At 46.0% G+C, this 14,789-nt stretch overlaps 1 protein-coding gene across 1 annotated transcript in view; it reads right to left on the reverse strand.

The window, feature by feature from the left end:
• Positions 1–14,789, reverse strand: part of SORBS1 (sorbin and SH3 domain containing 1) — a gene marked incomplete at both ends in the record, with an annotated part of 113,437 nt that overhangs the window by 17,509 nt on the left and 81,139 nt on the right. The window contains 6 exons of the mRNA XM_079711869.1: positions 344–1,117; positions 2,711–2,905; positions 4,403–4,528; positions 4,671–4,785; positions 8,441–8,487; positions 12,426–12,593. Of these exons, the coding sequence (XP_079567995.1) occupies positions 344–1,117; positions 2,711–2,905; positions 4,403–4,528; positions 4,671–4,785; positions 8,441–8,487; positions 12,426–12,593 (1,425 nt within the window). The remainder of the gene's footprint in view (positions 1–343; positions 1,118–2,710; positions 2,906–4,402; positions 4,529–4,670; positions 4,786–8,440; positions 8,488–12,425; positions 12,594–14,789) is intronic.

Below are 14,789 nucleotides of genomic sequence, written 5' to 3' on the forward strand. Positions count from 1 at the left end.
AACCAAAGCCTGGTGTTCTCAGCTGTGCTGGGACAGACCGAGGATCACCTCCCAGGCACGACTGGGCCGGGAGGAAGACCTTCTCGTGGGCTTTTGCACCAGCCCAGGAGGTACCCAACGTGGGGGTCGCTTCTGAATCACCTTGAGAGGCCAGAATACAGACTGTCCTTTGCCTCCACTGTCCCAGCCCTGACACCTTAATGGACGACCCCTCCGTTCCCTCCTGGGTCATATTTTTGTTCCCAAGAAAGCAAACAGCTCTCAAGGGCGTCCACGCAGCCAGGGGTGAGCCCACCCTGCTGGCCAAGACACCCGGGCACACATGGTCATGCTGCAGGCCTACCTCGCTCGCAGCAGTCCGAGCGGCCTTCCTCTCGGCCGGCTCGCCACCTCTCTGCAGCTCTGAGGGCTCAGCCTCCCTTCCCGGGAAAGGGCTACCCCAGGGCTTGCGGGGCCGGCTCTCCTCTGGGGTGTGGAGCTCTGTGGGTCTCTGTTCGGTGCTCAGACACCTGACCACGTCTGACGGTCTCAGGCAGCTCTTCTTAGAGATGGCGGGTCCACCCGGGCATCTCTCACCTGCCTCCCTGTCTGCTTTCCTCTCACGTGCTCCACTTCCTTCTCGCCACGGCTGCTGCTCACCCTGGCTGCTAAAGGCGTCGCTAAGCTCCGAGATGACCCTGTCCGAACGCCCAAGCCTCAGCTGGGAGAAGCTATCCTTGAGGACCCCTGGAGGTGGCACGTGGGTACCACCATCTCCGCTGGCGTGGAGGGAGGTCTGGGCACCGGGCGCCAGGGAGCAGGCTTTGTGCGGGGGAGGCAGGGCCAGCGGGGAGACTACTGAGCGTGGGGTGGCCCGGGCTGACCAGCCCGAACGGGGGAGGCTGAGGGTAAGGGAGGAGCTGGGCCTCGCCCACAAGGCCAGGGGTTCAGGGCTGTAGACAGAAGCCTCTGGCAGAGGAGGCAAGGGTGGGGTCAGGGCCAGAGGCTGCCTGCTTGGGACTCCTACGGTCAGCGAGATCCACTCAGAGGTGACAGCGTGCATCTCAGGGGACAGGGCTCGGTGGGCGTGGGGCAGAGATGAGGGGGCTGGCGTGATGAGCTTGCTGTGACCAGGAAACTTCAAAAGAAACGGAGAGAGAGGAAAACAAAAGAAAGAAGCAAAAGGCACAAGTGTCAGCACAGAGAAGAAAAGAGGAAAATAATCACAAGGGATATATGGAGAGGAGTGAAATGAAGAGGAAGAGCAGGACACTCTGGTGTCCAAAAAGGAAATCATCTGGTTAGGTTGGGAGAGAAACTGGGATGTGTGTGCAGGCGGAGGGAGGGTGAAGCACGCGGTACGGAGATGGGAGGAAGGGTCCCATCAGGGTAGGAACAGACGGTGCCGGCTGGTCTGCGGAATCAGACTTGTAAAGGGACACACTGGAAGCTCCCCACCTCACCCCACCCAACTGTCTCTGCCAACGCAGCCTTGACCCAGAGCCATGAGGAGAAAAAGGTGGCCTGGTTGAACCACTGTGCTATATACCTGACGCTAATATAATATTGTATGTCAACTAGACTTCAATAAAAAAAGTTTTAAAAGGCCTGCCACTGCTCTGACCCTTCTTGGGCTTTTGTTCTCTCTAGGGGGTGCTCAGCAGAGAGCCTTCCAGAGAGGAGTATGAGTAGCGTAGTCATCTTGTTTTATAGTTGTGCTTGGCTACAGTCAAGCGAAAAATCTAGTTGAGTTCCCCATGCTATGACGAAGCAGAATGCCCTGTGCCTGGCTCACACCCTCTCCTCGAGAGATCATAGGATCTGGATCTCGCTGTGCAGGAAGCCCTGGGTCAGCCCGTCTCATGCTTTCTGCCAAGAACCATCTCCTGGGGGTCAGCAATGGCAGGTGGGAGAGGAGGAAATGATTAGAAGATGAGAGAAAAGAGGCACCATCCAAGTGTCCCCAGGTCCTGCTCTCATTTCTCTGGCCATACTCCCTGTAACTTACCACTTATGGTCAGTCTATTTCACAAGAAGTCACCCCACTGTGCCTCTCCTGAACCCAAGGTCTGATTTTTTTATTGGATTTGGGAAAGTGAGGATGGGTTTGGAATAATTTATATTTTAAAACAAGTTTGTTCACAATTCATGTTCAGGGAAGCAAAGATCTTATTATGCCTATAAATGTACTTCTTTTCAGCCCAGTATAGACAGAGACACTGTAAGTTCCTTTTCCAACCCGGTTCTCGATTGCAAAGAATACTCTGAATCCAGTCTATATGTCTGAGGATGAGCACATGAAATTCTCTCTTTCAATCTTTGTCTTCTACAGGCCAATCTTGACCAGTAAGATGACTAAGAGAACCATACTGGCCATGGTATGTATGGGACAGTGGTGGTATCCAGACAACCAGCTTCACCCAGGAAGGGATGCTCCCAGAACAGAGTTTTGGACCAACTGATAATGGCGCTTATTTCTCTCCCCCTAATCATCTTATCCCCAGAGCAATCACCTTAAGCACTTCCTTTTCCCCAAGATAATATTTCTCCCACCAAGTTCTTGAAAAATGCCATTTGTACACATGAAAACAAACCCTGGTGTGTATACTCGGCACTGCTGCAGATGGTTCTTAATCACAGTGTTGCAGAACCACCCCAGAGGGGCTGTGTGCTATTAGCACTGAGGTTTATCGTGCTGAGTGTGAAAACCAGTGGCGAGAAGCTTAGGTACCTGAGGGCTTGCGGTGGCACTACGACTTGGGGAGGAGGAGAAAGGCAGGTCGATGTAATCCACGGGGTTTTTCACCAACGGCCGTTTGATCACGTCCACATAGGTGATGGGGAAGATGCCTTGCCGGGATGTCCCTGGGATCCTCCCTTCGTACCAGTTCTCGTCCACCTGTCGGAGCAGCGTGATCCTCTCGCCCTGCAAGACACAGCAAGGCAAGGGTCCTTGTCCTTGCAGGCCTTGGCACGTCTGAGGCCCCTGCCTGTACCTTGCGCTCTCCTGCATTATTTATTACGTTCTTTGTTCAGAAAAACCTTCTTTGCTAGACCTGCATGGAATTAGTTACCACTGGGATGGCGATGTTAACAGCAGTAGAGATACCTGGAGGCTGTTAAGCTTGGTCTTTACATATTTTGGTAAAGGAGAAGGTCAGACTCATTCTCTCAAGCTAACAGGCAAACATAGTATTTTTGACTCATCTAATGCAAAACAGACAGATATCCAGTCTTCTTCTCTAAGGTAAAGGTTTTTGGGGTTCTTTTTCTTTTTTTTATGTAATTTTATTTTTTCCTGTATTATTACAGAAAAATTAAAATATAAACATGAGGCAGAAAATAATCATTACCATAATATTATCACTTTGGGGGGTCACCACTGTTAATATTTTGGTGTAGATAATGCCATGTGAATTAGACTTGCACATACTTTTTTCTTATGAAAACTGAATATACACTCTATTCCCCTTTCCAACTTGCTTTTTTATACTCAATAACATACAGTGAACCTCCTTCTTTATCAAGAAATATAATTCTACATTTTTCCTGGCGGTGCACAGCTTAATGGCCCACTGCAAGATGTTCTATTGTACATACATATAATGGTTTAATTATTGGTCTCCCGATGTAGGGCCATTAGTTTGCTTCCAGTGTTTCTCTTTTCTATAAGCTGGCTCATTGTTTTCCAAGGCATAAGCTCACTTCCCTCAATCCTCAGTAAAATTAGTAACTTTAATACCTTCAGCCAGTAGAGAACTTTGGCATGTAAAGAGAGCGTCTGAATTCGTGGGAAGGACAGTGTCTCTGCACAGCTTAACTGTGTTCAAAATAAGCATGAGTGCCTTGAAGGCAATGATAACACTGTCATCTCCTGCTCAGTGAGCCCCAACCAGATGCCACGTGTCACACTGGGGGCTTCACTGAGGCTGTTTCATTAAATCCTCTCACAGAAGCTCTGGAAGAGGGCCATTTATCTTCATCTTATATATGAAAAATCGCAGCTCTGAACAATTACTTAACTCCCCCAAAGCCACACAGCTGATAACCTGTGACTCTTGGCTTCAAAGTTTCTCAAACTTCTCCTGGACTTCCTTTTGTCCACATTAATGTTGTACCACCTAGTTACCAACACAGCACTTCTCACATTACTAGGTGCTCGATAAACACTGAATACGGTTTACAAAAGAGGTAGGTCTGTGAGAAATCATGGACCTTTCATTAGTGAACTCAATGTAGGGTTTGTTTTTTTTAATACTTCATGGCAGAAATCCTCCAACTGCCCTCTGTGCAATCCTGGATGGGGCACGGAGCTTGGGGGCACGACAGCCTCACCACAATGGCCACCGCTGCAGTGCCCCATCCCCACAACGACAGCGCCACCCACCGGGGCCCCCGGGCATGGGATGAGAGGGCAGCTTACCTTTCTGAAGGACATCTCTACTTGTGTATCACCATTAAAGTTAAACTTGGCGATAGCTTCGCCATATTCCAGAACCTGCACTGGTGCCAGCTTTTTGGGCTGAGCCTTCTCAGCAGGAGGAAGAAGCTGAGAAAGGAAAAAAGAGGCAAAGGAGAATGGAAAAGAGAAGAAAGCAGAGAAATGAAAGGAGCAAACAAAACACAAGTTAAATGAATTGCGCTTTGGGCACAACCAGGCTTTTCCTTAGAAAGAGAAAGAGCCAGAGTACCTCAATGTAGGTGCGGGGGAAGATTCCCACCCGGCCGTGGCGCTCTCCTTCATACCAGTTCTGATCGATCTGCTTATAAATGTACACGACGTCTCCCTTCTGCAGAGGAAGCTCCCTGTGGACAGAGGGTCACAGCATCTTATCAGATGTCCCAATGTGTGTAAGATTAAGATGCTCCTTGTTTTAGCAAAAGGAGACTTCGAGTGAGGTCAAACGGGACAAGTTACAGAAGAGGCGGCTCCATATGTGGATGCGAGAACCCCACTGTTCAGGAAACTGCAGCATATTTGGCATTTTTCCAGTCTTGTGGGATGAAGGTTAACTTTCAGACTGACAACCACTTGAAAGTGCTCAGACACCTTATTAGTTTGTGGTTTCCCCAATGTATTTTTTGTCAATGCTGTCTTATGCTCAGAATATTTATGTAACACACAGTGATGCACCCAGCAGTCTTAGCTGCTGTTCATTAATGAAAAATGTTTCCTTCTAGATACTTTCACTACCCTCTTCTATGCCCTAGAAATGCATGCCTTCATTACCCATGACATTTAAATTACCCACAAATTGTTTGTGACATACTGATATCCTTTTATCATTCTATCCATTTAGCCATCCATCCACCACTCATTTCATTACCCATTCATCCGTCCATCCATCCATCATGCAGTAGAAACGCTCTGATATTAGGCAGATCTGGGTTCAAAACCCAGTTATATCATTTACCAGCTCTGCTACCTTGGGCAAGATATTTAAGCTCTCTGAGATACTTTCTTTATCTGAAAATAGGAGCTAACTTAGAGTTGTTGGAGAATTCACCGACAAACTACAAATAAAACACCTAGCACGGTGCCTGTTACAGAGTTAACACTCAGTAAATGTTAATTCACTTTCTTTTCAACATGGAAAAGGGATCTTGGAAAGAAAAGTGGATTTTCCTTCAAATGTTCTTCATGCCCCTTTTCAACTTTTCCATACACATCCCTTTGTTTGCCTCAATAATATGTTAACCGCTAACCAGGACTCCATTTTAAAAACTGAGAAAGAAAGATACATTTTAAGCAACACAAAAACTGTACCTTGAAATTTTCTTGCATTAAAAAAAAAAAAATGGGGCTTCCCTGGTGGCGTAGTGGTTAAGAATCTGCCTGCCAATGCAGAGGACACAGGTTCGAGCCCTGGTCCAGGAAGATCCCACATGCCATGGGGCAACTAAGCCCGTGCGTCATAACTACTGAGCCTGCGCTCTAGAACCCGCAAGGCACAACTACTGAGCCCGAGTGCCACAACTACTGAAGCCCGCACGCCTAGAGCCCGTGCTCCACAACAAGAGAAGCCACTGCAAGGAGAAGCCCGCGCACCGCAACGAAGAGTAGCCCCCGCTCGCCGCAACTAGAGAAAGCCCGTGCGCAGCAACGAAGACCCAACGCAGCCAAAAAAAAAAGAAAAAAATGACCTAGATCTTTTCCATTTGCCTCAAACCAACAGCATGGAAAGACAGGACTCTGACTGCAATTTGGAGGGGGTGTGCCTGCTTTGCAGTGTGCCAGGAAGTCCCACGGTACGTGAGGGATGCTGGCTAAACAAAGGGTCACATCTGGAAAACCTCACACAAAGTCAGCACTGTGCTGGATGAGAGAACAAGGCAGCCTGTGTGGGGCTTGCACTGGTAGGCAGGATTCTAACCCTAAAGAGGCCTGTGAAGGGGATCCGGGGCATTTGTCTCTGGAGGAAAGAAGGTCTTTGGCCAAATTCTTGCCACAGCCCTCCCTGGGGGAGTTCTGAATCCTCCCCTCCATTTACTCCCAACTATGGACACACAGATGAGCAGAACCCTCAGAATATCCACCCCTGCTGGAGATCCGCAGGCTCCAAACTCTGCCACCCTAAGTGACTCTCAGGTCATTTAGGCACATGGCAAGGTCTGGTAATAACAAGGTTTGGGAAACAATAATATGATGTACTTTAGATCTTTTCTGGAGTGTCACCACGTACATTAGCACAGTGGAAGCTTGGAGAAAGCCCTGTGGGACAGAAACCTGTTTAACTTGGTTGAAACGAGCGCTCCCATAGAACACTTTTTTGAGTAACATACTATGGAGGAAAACAGAACCCAGTGACTGGAGATGTTTAAAATATTCAAGTCTATGGATCTTTCGTTTTCTCTTTAAAAAGTTTTATTAACTTTTCTTGGGAGGCAACGTGGTACCATGAAAGCACTGGGTCAGGAGGAAGGAGCCCTGTCCCAGCATGAGCAACGTTGGTAAATGGTGATGAGTTCTGTCTATCTTAGCCTTCTCATCTGTTCTATTTGTGAGGATTTTTAAATGAAATCTAGCTAAATGTAATATCACAATACCATTCAATGACTACATGGAATTTTCTCGATTCAAAGAAAAAAGAGGAAAAGGTACCTCTTGATTAAACTAAAAAATTAATTTACATAACTTTTTTTTTTTTAATAACCAGAGGTCTCTGGTTTAAAAAAAGGAGGGGGACACTTTTGCTACACTATGCAACATATCTTACAAGTATTACCTTGGCTGCCCTGCAAGAGAGGCATTTTTATGCCCATTTTACAGATGAGGAAATTTGAGGTGGAGAGGTTGGTGATTTGCCCGTATCAGAGGCAATAAGTGGCAAAGTCGGGATTCAAACCCAGGACTTCCTGACTCTAGAGCCCATAATCAACCCAGCACGTTATGCCACCACCTCTCATTAGGTGACAAGCTAAAGCACTGGAGTAATTACAAGCAAAGCCAAATGCACCAGATTTGTGCCTAGGTTCTGGAAACAGTAGGCTAGTCACTCATTTTGTGTTGGAGGAGATTGGAACCACAGCTGAGCAGCCTCCACGCAGCATTTCCCAGCGTCCAAGGATGGAGGGCTTTCCTTCCCCTTTCATCACCAGGACAGCAGGATGGCTGCTGTTCACTGTTGCCAATGAAAACTCACAGCCCATTTTAATCCCTAATTAGATATGAAGTGAGCAAGTTCCTCTAGGAACCCAGTCATTTCTCAAATTTCATTCTACGGAAAATGGAAAGGTTTTCTGGTCATCTAAATTTAGGTAACATTGGCTAAATCAGCTAATTAGTTTTCTTTATTGAAAAACTTCTAGAGAGCCGTTAATACGTCAATAGCAAAGTCTCTCTTGAAGGAGGGGCGGGAGGTACAGACATAGGATGCAGTGGTTCCCAGACTCACTTCTAGGATGGAACACTGTTTGAGAAATATTTACAGAGCCAGCACTCTGGGGAACATACTTAGAGAAATGCTGGTCTCCTGTGGGTTCACATAAGCCTTTAATCTCTTGGGATGTTGTTGCAAAACTGGCAAAGTTATCTTCCTAGAGACTGGTTCTGGTTCCTTCCGTAGAGAAAGTCAGATCAAGCCACCACTTAATGAAGCAAACTGAGTCCCTACAAAGGAGGTAGCAGAGCAGCACAGAGGTGAGAGCCCAGGCTCTGGCACCAGGCTACCTGGATTTGAATCCCAACTTCATCACTGACCAGCTTGGGCAAGTTCCTTAACCTTGCAGAACCTTGGTTTCCCCATGACTACAAGGGAAATAACAATAGCACCAACCCCACAGGGTTCCAATGAGGGATGAATGAGTTAACATACGTAAAGTACTTTGAATGGCGCTTGCACATAGTAAAATCTAAAAACTACCGTTTCTTGTTGTTATTTTCTCCCACTCTTCTCTATGAGTGAACTTCTGTGTTTCAAAGAGGCAGTTAAAATAAATGAATATGACTGGTGGCACTTACTTTAGTGTCTGAGCTTTAAAGTCAAACTTGGCTCTGGCAGGTCTCATCTAAACACAGGAAACAATGACAAGTTAAAATCACAATTTATGTAGAATGAAAAGGACACACGTTTACAAGTTTCCGGAAAGCAAAGCAGAAAAATCCACCCTAACCAGTTTACTCTGGTGTCGAAATCTGGGCAGAAATCTACTTGTCTGACCTTAGCAGAGCACATGGATGTTCAATCAGCTATGCCACGTATGAGGACCTCCCTACGGAGGGGCAGATTTGGGGAAGAGATGGTTAGGAAAGTCCTAAAGTTGAAATGCTGGTCCCCAAGGCTGACACCACTATTTAAAAAAAAAAAACAAAAAAACCCAGCCAGAAGTCCTGAGACATTCCTTATCTACTGTCTTAGTCTTTGGGGAACATGTTCTCTTTGCCTGACTTAAATTATGACCTGCAAGTAAATGAACCCTGAATGACTTCTCACATCACCTCCAACGCCACATATTTCTCAAGGTCTGTGAAATCATCCAAAAAGCCAGATAAAGCGAGCCTTGAGCTCATGCTCTTCCTTCAAGGCTTCCATTCTTGTTAGGTAGCCCTCTCCTCCTAGACCCCCCAAGCCTGGAAGTCATCCACAGCCCCCATCTCCACTTTCTCATCGAGCCTGTCGTTAAGTCACGCCAACCCTCCCTCCCTCCCTTCCCCAACCCCACTCAGGTCTGACCTCTATTTCCCACAGGCACAAAGCTTCCTTTGACTTCAGTTCTTGTCACTCTAATCTACTGTCCAGGAGCACAAATAACATTCCTCAAATACCTCCATCACATCTCTTCCTTGCTTTGAAGTTGGCCCAGTCTCTCAACTGTCCCTCAGATCAACTCTCAATTCCTGAGGTGGGTTAAGGCCTTTGGGTCATTTCTCCCCACTCATACCTAACCTCCTTTATCTCCTATGACACTTTTCCTGTCCCAGTCAGGCAAATCTACTTGCTGCACCTTGTCTAGACACCCCTTCTCTATCTGGAATTTCTTCATCTCTAATTCCAACAAAGAGAGCAAAAAGTTCCCTTTTACTTACCATGTTTATTTGTACATCTTTCTTCCCCACCATTAAAGAAGTGGGAAATTTTTTTTTTAAGTGGGGAATTTAAAAAGAAAGATAGAGGGGAGAAATCATGAGAGCAAGCAGTTTTCAGCTGCCAGTATAATGCTGCCCCAGCCATAAGCAGCTCCACCCTTTTCAACTGCTATAACTTTCTGGAATAGGGAAACAATGTGATGAAAATTAAATTACATACTTCCTCTTCAATATTAGAAGGCATGGACAAAGCAGAGGGGAAAAATGGGAGACTCTATGTGAGAAAAAAAAATGGTTTTTAGAAGCTTCATCAAGCTTAGTTTTAGATCCTGATCCCTTAGTGAAATGCCCCATATTTCTAGGTTCCTCAAGCTGGGGTCTTATAGGGATCTTCTTTAAGGCCATGAATTCCCCACAGGAATTTTTTTTTAATTTTGCATTTTCATGTGATATTTCCATCTATCTACCATACATATTAGAAGTCAACTGAATGACGACCTTATAATCAATGTCACAGATTACAATGCCTGTCTGTGACCAAAGAGCATAATTCAACAGTTGTAAGCAAATAAGAAAAGAACAAATGCGGAGTTAATGATAAACGACAAGTTCACAAGAGAAGGCCAAATGACCAACGTTTTAAGCACAAAAATTTCAGTGATTCCAATGTAAAAAAGTGGGGGGTGGGGGGGCTGGTTGACAGCCAGCTGTAAAGCTGTATGAACTGTAAAAAAATGTATACCAAAATAGCACGATATTCACACTCTGAGTGGCAACTGAGTTCAGGCAAAATTATATCAACCATCAATTAATAAAACCCAACCATTTGATGAATAGCCAGTGGTGCCTCTGTCACTCAAAAGATAAGAGACATGAATATTAATCAATTAAATTTATAATTATTAAATAAAAATTGTATAGGTGTACAGTTTACTATTTAATTTGTAAATTGGCTTAGGTCAACCCAATCGGGTTGGTGAAAATTTTTTTCATCCAAGGGAATCCCTACATTATTCAAGATTGAGAAACACTGATTCCACTGAACTCTTAAGACATATTATATGAGTCATATTGCCTATACAAAGCATCATCTCCTTCTTTATCTTCCTCCATCTTCCTGAGGCTGAATCTATCTTTTCCTCCTCTGGTTCCCAAGGCATTGTGTTACTTATTACAACAGAGGTAACTGTTCTGAGGGTGCCTCTTCCACTAGACTGCCAGCTTCCCAAGGGCACAGTCTGAGTCTTGTTTCTATCCCCTCACAGGGTCCTGGGCAAATTAGTGGTCATCCAAATTTTACTGAATGGTACAGAAGTACATCTACATAGCCTGGTGTACCTGGGACTCATTGGTTTTTATTGTCCCATGTCTGTCAGTCAACATCTAGGGCAGTGATTCTCAAAATGGGGTCCCTGAACTGCTCAGAAATGCAAATTCTCAGGCTCCGCCCCAGAATCAGAAACTTGGTGGATGGGGCCCAGCAACCTGTATTTTAACAAGCATCTAGGGGACTGTGACACACTTAAGTTTGAGAACCTCTGCTCTAGAAGGGAGGCAAGGCAGGTTAGGCAGAGTTTGCCTGCCTCTGTCCATGGTTATTGTGCCCTGGTTGCATTTCATTTGCATGTATTATCTACACGTGGGGTAGGCAGCCCTAGGGTGCCTTTGCATGTTCCCATCTTCTCCATCACTCACAACCAGGTAGGCCTGGGAATGAGGATAACCCATCACTAGAGCCTTCAGAACAGGGTGGTATTCAGGAGCTGGAATGCTGAGGGCTGGTGGTTGTCCTTCACTTGCATCTGAGTAACTCCTGCTAATTTCTGCCTCCCCCTTATTACATTTTATTTTTCTCTATCACCTTAGAGTCTCTTTCCCCTCCCCAGCTTTCCTTCTTCTAGTCTGGTTCCCCCTTTTCTCTCTTTGTTACAGTCACCTTCTATTTCTTTAAAAAAGAAAACAAAATCCAAACCATTTGATGAACAGCCAGTGGTGCCTCTGTCACTCAAAAGATAGAGACATGAATATTTAATTGGCTATTACACCGAACGATTATACAACTGTATATACTTTGGTGTCACTGCCCCATTTCCCCAATCCTCCCCAAGCCCCAGACACACAGGCTTCCCTGAAAGGAGCTAATCTTCAGCAGGGCTACTTAAGGATCACGTGGCAAAACAAACGCTGATGCAAGCTGCAGCATTTGGCCAGCACAAGAATTTCAATATGTTGACCTTCACGCAGGAGGCCAAGGCCTGGATAAAATCACTTCAAAGGCTTGTACTTCTTTGTTCCTTGTATAATATTAAGTTTCATAATTTCAGCTGAGAAATGTCAAAATTAAGGCAACAAAGGAAATCTCTCTCAGAGAGCTCTTACCCTCCATGGCTTACCCTAACTGCAAAACGGTTTGGCTTTCAAAATTCCTCAGTGAGGCTTCAGCTCTACTGAACACTTCAATTAAATCGTCGTAGGATACCAAGTGGCAGTATTGCATGTAATACAAGTTTCACTAAACCATCTCTTCAAAGAAGAACCTCGTAATTGTCCACACCATAGCTACTAATGAGTATGAACTAAGGTATAGGTTTCTAAGCAAAGTGCACAGGCAACACAGTCTCACGATAAAATGCAGATGGAGAAGACCAGACTCATGAAGGCAGCCGATGTTCTAAGGCATGCATTCAGGTTGTGCGCCAGCAGATCCCGGTCCCGCAGCCAGGCATGCTTGGACATACAGAGCACAGGACATAATGGGAATCATGTCCACCGACCAGCCAGAGAAGAGCCAAAGCAAGCCTAAGGGAAGCCAGGATGACAGATGCTGTCTGGAGAGGTAATTTGGCCTACAGAGGGCAATGCCGAGGGAAGGCAAATATTGCTTTGGGTCAAGCAGCAGATCGAGGTGACCAAAACAGACCTCTGACCCAGATTTCCTTTTTGCTGTATCGTCTATATTGAGGAGGTCCCCAAAGCGCTCATTAGTGATAAATTGATGGTGCGTCGGAATGACGCCCGTGTGGCGTCGAGCTGCAATATCGGCTTCTTCTTGCTCACGCTTAAGTCGTCTCTGGTCCGCTAAAAGTTTCTGCCATGAAATTGCATAAAATGGGCTGTGAATCATCTGGTCCAGGGTATTGGAAAACTGCCAACAAAAACAACTAAGGAAAAAGGTGCTGGGTCAATAGAGAGGAAACAGATGTTGGGGGGGCTTTATGGCCGCAACTGCAAGGTTCCCGCTGTACCCACCCACGTGCGCTCTGTGTAGGGAGGAGACAGCGTTGCGGGGAGAAACCGGGGGAGCACTGGGATGCGGGGAATGCTGGGTCCCATACAGTTATGCTGTCTGCAGACTATCTCCCAGCTCAGCCAAAAGCCTCCTGCCTCCTGATACAAGGCGGCCAAGACCAGGGCATCCAGGGGGTCCGTCTGGAGCATTCACGAGCATGAAGCATGGTGGGAGGCTGGAAGTGCTATCCTTCCCTCACTCAGGCAGTGATGAGTTCCCATAGTGGGACCGGGGCTGGCTGATGCCTCCTGCTCAGATCAGGCTATTAAAACTGCTGTGGGCTTTTACTGTGCGGTTCTATGGCAAGCAGGTCATCTTTGTGCTTCCTATTCCTGCTACTTTATGCTCAAGAGAGTAGAGATACCCATTTCAGAAAACGTGGCACCCCTTCTCCTAGGCCAGCCAACCCTTCCTCCGAGTACAATTGTTAGGAGGCCTCAGCACATGCACCAAAGGCTATTTATGTGACTGACAGAAAGCATCACTTACCTTGTACTTCCTACTTAACTATTTCTTCCTTAGGTGAAATGAAACTGAGTTTAAGGGAGTGAGGTAGACTATAAATATAGGAGATAAACTAAGAATAATGGTACCTGGGTTTAGAAGAAATATTCTCTCCTAAATTAAGGAAATAGTCATCTATTTCTATTTTTAAAGGCCTTTTCAAATAATTAAACAACGTTCCATTTAACTAAATGTCCTCATTGCCTACTGAAAGGACCCTATGGAAGAGAATTTTAATGTGTTTTCTTACTCCATACCAATCATACCTTCAATCATATTGAGAATGCTCATACCTGAGCATTCTCAATAAAGCATTCGTCTTCTCCCAGCAGGTAATTAAATGCCTTAAGTGACACCTAGCCCCAAAGGATGGTGGGTCCATTTTTCTATTCTTCTCCAGGGTCTACCAGTAATAAAGCAATAACTCGTCAAATGGCTGTGGGATTTCCAGTGCTCAGGTAAGTAAGTTGTGGTAAAGATTAAACGAGAAAAGATGTGAGAAAGTGCTTTGTGAAGCACGGTAGAGCCCTGGTTTCCAGCTCTGCCTCTGGTACAAGGGAACTGGCTATGTGGCCCGAGGCAAGCCACTGTCCTGTGGCAGTCCTTTCCTGGATAAAACAAGGGACTTGCCCAGGTGACCACTAATGTCCCTTCCAAGACTGACAGGCTCTTGTTTTCTGAAATGCCATTATCATCAATGTTAATAATAAGCCACTTGCATGGAAAAATGCCAGGACTGGCATTCCCTGAGCCGGGACCTGTGAGTTGTTTCTGTAGCAATGGGGATGGACAGGTGCGAGACGAGCAGAGCTCCCTACCCAGTGTGTGGATCTGACCTCAGCAGATCCATCATTCCCACAGTTTAAACACATAAGCCAAAAAACAGGGATAAAGACCCGAGGATCTGTGAGCCAGCGTTATGCAGGAAACAAGCTGCTCACCCTCTGAACTGCTAAACCAGCAAAGTAAAACCTGCTTCCCGTGTGGTAGGCAAGAATTCTAGCACAGAACCTTCCATGTTGGATGCTAGGGTTTATAATCCTGAAATGGAATGTCACCTTCCCTCAGCATAGCAGGCCAGGCTTCGATAGGTAGAATCTGGTATCTCAGTGACAGTGACAAAAAGGAGTCTGTTCTGTGGCCAGATGGACGTCCATTGTGAGTTTTTCACCTTGTTATCACAAATAATTCTGTCCATCAAATGCTTCCTCCTGTTTCTTTTCACAGACAGGCGCAAATGTCTTACTAAGCACTGTCTGTACTGTGCCCGGAGAAGGGCAGAGCTGTGGTTTTATGTGTCCTTTGTCTCTCTAGCTGGCAGCAATGATTGTACCCTCCAGCTCTCTTCAATGTCAGCCTTACCCTAAATCCTTAAGGAAAATCCCCCTAAGCTCTGAAACCAACTCAACAAAACAGCACAACACTGAAAAAGGGCTTCAGACTTTACAGGGAAAGGGACAGAGCTGCATACACATGAACACCTTCCCTTGC

The sequence above is a fragment of the Hyperoodon ampullatus genome, assembly GCF_949752795.1.
Source record: "Hyperoodon ampullatus genome assembly, chromosome: 1".
NCBI classification, from domain to species: Eukaryota; Metazoa; Chordata; class Mammalia; order Artiodactyla; family Ziphiidae; genus Hyperoodon; species Hyperoodon ampullatus.